Source organism: Nicotiana attenuata, unplaced genomic scaffold, assembly GCF_001879085.1.
Source record: "Nicotiana attenuata strain UT unplaced genomic scaffold, NIATTr2, whole genome shotgun sequence".
Taxonomy (NCBI): domain Eukaryota; kingdom Viridiplantae; phylum Streptophyta; class Magnoliopsida; order Solanales; family Solanaceae; genus Nicotiana; species Nicotiana attenuata.
The window spans coordinates 136,341-141,847 of NW_017671577.1; the positions used below are offsets into that span (position 1 = coordinate 136,341).

Genomic DNA, 5,507 nt, shown 5'->3' on the forward strand with positions numbered 1-5,507 from the left:
GCGTGGGATAGAGGACTCGTGATACGTTGGAGACTTATAAAAAGGGAGAAGATGATATATTATCCAAAAATTAAAATAAGTTAAATAAATTTTGAATAAACTTTGGACACGTGGGGTCAAATATAGCCTAGACACAAGTTTTTTACCTGCTCACGTGCCTATTTTGTGTGGAAAGTTACAAAAGTAATGTATCCTAGTTGATTAAGGGCTCGTTTGGTACGTGAAAAAAGAGATAATTAATTCCGAAAATAAATTTGAGATCAATTTATCACATATTTGATTGGAATAAAATCGCAGTATAATTAATTCCAGTATTAATTATCCAGGATTATAGTGTTATTTTTATTCCTATGAGAGGGTGGAATAATAATCCCGGAATAATTAATCCGGGGATAACTTGTTACCCAATCAAACGACGCTTAAGAGATCATTTGGTACGAGTGATAAAGGATAATTAGTCCAGGATTAAATTTGAGATTAGTTTATCTCACGTTTGGTTGGGATAAAATCATGGTATAACTAGTCCTGGGATTATTTATCCCTGGACTACAGTATTTTTTATTTTTATGAGATGATGAAATAAATAATCGCGGGATAATTAATTATGAGATAACTTATTTTCCAACCATGAGATAACTTGAAGAGTAAATTATGTATTGACTCTTATTTACCGAGAACGTTTTTCCTTTTATCATTTTTATCAGACCCCTAGGTATTTGAGCCACTTCCTTTGGGGAAAAAAAAGAATATGCGAACAATTCTTAGCTAATGGATGGGTGGTCCTAGTAGAGGACGAAACAACACAACCACACTCCCCTCACCAACACATCCGTTAATTGACTGTAAACCTATAAGCTGAAAATATTTTGGCATCCTCCGAGAAAGTGGGAAGTTCTGATTTGAGCATTACAATTTCTTTACATCTGAAAAACTATACTATATGACCGCTTTGCTCTCTTTCCCAACTGTTCCTTCCTATGTACTACCTACTAAACCATTTCCAAGAAATAATCTTTCAACACTAGTTCCTCGAATGTCCTTGTCTTCCTCAACTTCTAACCAACAGATTAGGTAATTCCGTTTTTCATAATGTTTTTAAATGTTAATCATCTATTGATTATCCTTTGAACTGGTCTTTTAACACGCCTCTCTGTCCATTGGCATTGGGAAAGTCTTGGTTACCTTTTTTCTTAATTTTGCTATAGCCATTATTTGTTTTATTTCTGAGGTTGCTAATTTGTGCAATTATTTGTGATTACTTAGTAAAGTGACCGACTAGTGTAAACATTTTATAATTGTGATATATAAAAGTTAAAGGGACTTTTACCTATAGATACAAAGTTAGGCCCTAATTTGGTGGTTTAGCAAGATGGTTTAATTTTCAAAAAGTAGCAAGAGTTTTTTAACCAAATTTATACAATCCTGTAAAAACATACACCCTTCGTTTAAAAAAGATTGGCATTATGTTCTTATTAGTCTGTTTCAAAAAGATTGACACCTTTCAATATTTTATTAATAAAAAGCATTTATAGTCACGCAAATGTTATGACACATTTAAGACCACAAACTTCAAAAAGTTTTAAAGTCACACAAATGCTATGGCTTATTTAGGGCCACATATATCAAAAGCCTTCCCTTTTTTATTAAGTTTGTGGGTCAAACTAGGACAATCTTCTTGAAACGGAAGGAAAATAACTTATTAACATACAACTCACATACAATTATATTATTGTATATATATTACCCAGTAAAAACATAAAACCTGCATATATTGTGTTGTTGTATGTATTCCATATATCATTTATATGTATTTTGTATGTCGAGTGTATGAATGTCCAGGGATATATCCATACCACCCGACATACATCCGACAAACAACTATTCTACCACCGGACCACCATTCAAAAAACCACCATACTAATCACCATAAACCATCATCCTTTAAACCTTTTGTGGAGTGGTAAGTACTCCATAATTTTTAATTAGAGATCTTGGATTTGAGATCTAGATATGGAGTCTCCTTTGAAAGGGAGCGCTTTACCCATCAATAGCTGCTTCCTCACTTACGCTGCCATCGCCATGAATGACGCTCAAGGCTACAACATTTAGTTTTCCATCCTTTGACTCTCTCTACAGTTATGGGCAACATCTAAGTTGCTATGTATTGAAAATCTTGCTATGTTAGTTAATTAAGTGCAAGTGTCCCTAATAGTAGGCTTCCAATTTTGCATATCTAGGTAAAATTTCCAAAGTTAAACTCATTGTCAAAACATCACTGGATGGAAGGAATATCTAAATGAGAAGTATGCTAATGAACTTCCTCATTCGAGAACGAGGTGCAAGTCTCATGGGAGTATAGCTCATCTAAGCACGATTTAAGTGAAACAAAGATTGCAGCTAGTCGCTCGATCCAATATGCAATATCATATAGCATGTCTTTCCATAATTATTGCAACTTGTGTATAGTTCAATTTACTGCAATATCATGTACTCTAATACTAAAATGAGTTTATAGAATATTTTCTAGCATCTATGTAGAGTGGATTTTCTGTACGGCATTGTTTCAGTTGCTGAATGTCCCTTTTCTGTGAAGCAACAAATGTGCATTGCCAGTTGATGCTCCATTGAAAGCAATATTATTTGACATTGATGGAACGTTATGTGATTCGGATCCTATCCACTACTATGCCTTCCGAGAGATGCTTCAAGAGGTTGTATTTTCTACTTATTGCATCTGTTGTTATCAGTTCCAACTCTGTACAATGAAGTCAAGGAGATAGTTCTTCATTTAACTAACAGTTTTCATTTCAAACAGATAGGTTTCAATGGTGGAGCACCCATAAGTGAGGAGTTCTTCATAAAGAATATTAGCGGTATGCATAATGATGAGCTCTGTCACGTCCTTTTCCCGGATTGGGATTTCCAAAGAGCTATCAAATTTATGGATGATAAGGAAGACATGTTCCGAAAGTAAGCTACTGCAAAATTAATAAGTCCATTGATCAAAATGAAGTATATGTCATATAACAATTATCATTAGATCTCCCTGTATATGATTGATAAATTGCATGATTCAGATCAGGATCTAGCTCAATTGCATAATGTTGGGCTCAACCAGTCTGGAGATATTCTTTACATGATGTGATAGACCAAGCTCGTACGATTTTTTCCAAAAGGTTTCACCCTATTAAGAAATCCCTACAACTTATATGTAGTCTCCCAATCTTTTCAGCTACAAATGTGGGACATTGTTCGCACACCTAACACATAATGTGGCGGACTAGGCCAATTTTTATGTTTTCTTTTATAGAACCAGCCAAATTATATTAAATAGAGTAGACTCGGTTGCTATAACATTTGGAAACTAATCATAAAAATGCACAGAATTGCATCAGAACAGCTAAAACCATTGGACGGCCTTGAGGAGGTATGCAAATGGATTGAAGACCGCGGTCTGAAACGAGCAGCAGTGACTAATGCTCCAAGAGCGAATGCTGAGCTGATAATCTCAATGCTAGGCCTTGCAGATTTCTTTGAACTACTTGTCATTGGAAGCGAATGTGAACGAGCAAAACCTTTTCCTGACCCTTACTTGAAGGCACTTCACGAACTTGGAGTATCTCCTAAGCACGCATTCGTGTTTGAGGTTTGTAATACACATTTAACACTAATGATAGCCGTTGGTACATAGAGATTGATAATCAACTGCAATATGTTTAATTTCGATAATTACTCCTATCTTTCACTGAGTGTAGGATTCTATCTCTGGAATAAAAGCTGGAGTAGCTGCTGGTATGCCGGTCGTAGGTTTAGGTCTAAGGAACCCCGAAAAATTACTGTCAGAGGCTGGTGCAACATTTGTTATCAAGGATTTCAAGGACTCGAAGTTATGGACAGCTCTAGAAGAGTTGGAAACAGAAAAGGATGCAGAAAAAATGAAAACTTGAGTTGGACGCAGAGTGATGTAGAATGTTGTATCACCATAAATTGTTCTTTGATTGAACATCTATATGAAGTTCAATGTGTTCTGTTACATGTCCACCTTTATTCATCACCTCATGCTGAAGTTTGCATGATAAGAGTAGTATTTGTTTATTTTAGTTGAGTTGTCTTTATAGCGAAGTTCAATGATTTAAGTTATATACGCTACAGTGAAAAATGTACACTAACTTGTTAGTGTAGTTTAACTTGCTATAGTACGTTAATTTCCAATTTTACCAGGTTAGCATAAGGGTGTACTGTGGGCCGGGCCTAGCCCGGGACCGGCCTGGGCCCGGGCCCGCATGCCAAATGGGCCGGTTCAAACGGGCCGATCTCTTAGTGGTGCAAAAGCCCATAGAGGGCTGGTCCTGACCAAATAGCCCGTGAGCCCGGGACCGTTTAGCCCGGGACCGGCAGGCGGGCCTGGGCTGGTTCAACCGGGCCAAACGGGCCCCAACGGCTATTTTTAAAAAGTGCCAACGGTCAGATTTTTAAAATCTAGCCGTTCGGCTTTAATTTTCAGCCGTTTGGAACTTTAAAAAATAGCCATTTGGCCCTCAAATTTTATTTTAACCCCAAACTTTTTATAATTACACTTTTTCCCTATTCTCAACTATAAATATCCCCTCATTCTTTCATTTTTACTCACAAATTCATCAATCTCTCTCAATCTCTCTCTAATTTTCTTCTATAATTGCTTACTTTATTATTGCAATTTCGTGAAAAATTGTGAAGTTGGTGAATTGAAGTATTCAAGTCTTCAATGATATTCAATTTTCAAGAAGTTGTTCGTCAATTCGGTAAACTCGTTCCAACTCTTAAGTTTTAATATTATAATTTTGTTTGTTTTAGTTTGTATAATTATAATTAATATGGCATTTTCTTTGAAAAAATGTTTGATGGTAAGGGAAAATCTAAAATTGGTGAATCTAGTCGCCAAGATACTACTCTTCCCCCGGCTCCCCGACCCAGACCTGTTACCCGTCCTCCTCCACCTGTTATTCTTGATAGTGATAACACTTGTTTTCAATTTTCCGATAGTCAATTTTGCCATGATGTTGCACCAGGTCAACAATTAAATGAAGAAGTTATGAATGCTCTTTATCCTAATCAAACTATCTTTGAAAATGATGAGGAAAATGATGATTTAGATGAAACGCAACCGGATTTAGATGATACACCTACTAGTCCTGTTAATAACCCAACTGATGCCCCGCTTGACCCTCCTGTAGTAACCCCTACTTTTAATAGACAACGCTCTAAACGCCCCGAAACATCGCTTGGTTGAAACTTTTTTACTCAATTAAGAGAACAAAATAAGGCTAAGTGTAAAACTTGTGGGTCTTTGATGACTCATAAATATACTGGAGACCGTAGCGGTACGGGTACTTTGACTAGACACATATTGAAATACCCTAGAGATAAAGCTATATATTTACAAATGAAAGCTGCGCAAGAGGGGACAAGTGTAGATACTACGGTTAACCCTAGTACAGGGTCAAATCTAGTTCAACCGGGAATTAACA

The 5,507-nt window shown here is 36.3% G+C and overlaps 1 protein-coding gene across 1 annotated transcript; it reads left to right on the forward strand.

Annotated features, from left to right (window-relative positions):
* Positions 1 to 749: 749 nt before the first annotated feature.
* Positions 750 to 4,140, forward strand: LOC109209081 (haloacid dehalogenase-like hydrolase domain-containing protein Sgpp). The gene is made up of 5 exons (XM_019372258.1): positions 750 to 1,071; positions 2,594 to 2,711; positions 2,816 to 2,970; positions 3,385 to 3,646; positions 3,756 to 4,140. Exons 1-5 carry the CDS (start codon positions 941 to 943, stop codon positions 3,945 to 3,947), a joined length of 858 nt encoding a protein of 285 aa, XP_019227803.1. The 5' UTR covers positions 750 to 940; the 3' UTR covers positions 3,948 to 4,140.
* The last annotated feature ends 1,367 nt before the right edge of the window (positions 4,141 to 5,507 follow it).

What these genes read in the sequence shown, in the direction of transcription:
- LOC109209081 (XM_019372258.1), top strand. Translation starts at nt 941, where the DNA reads ATGACCGCTTTGCTCTCTTTCCCAACTGTTCCTTCCTATGTACTACCT. An exon ending in TCCGAGAGATGCTTCAAGAG is followed by an intron (nt 2,712 to 2,815) that starts GTTGTATTTTCT and finishes CATTTCAAACAG; the next exon opens with ATAGGTTTCAATGGTGGAGC. An exon ending in AAGGAAGACATGTTCCGAAA is followed by an intron (nt 2,971 to 3,384) that starts GTAAGCTACTGC and finishes AAAAATGCACAG; the next exon opens with AATTGCATCAGAACAGCTAA.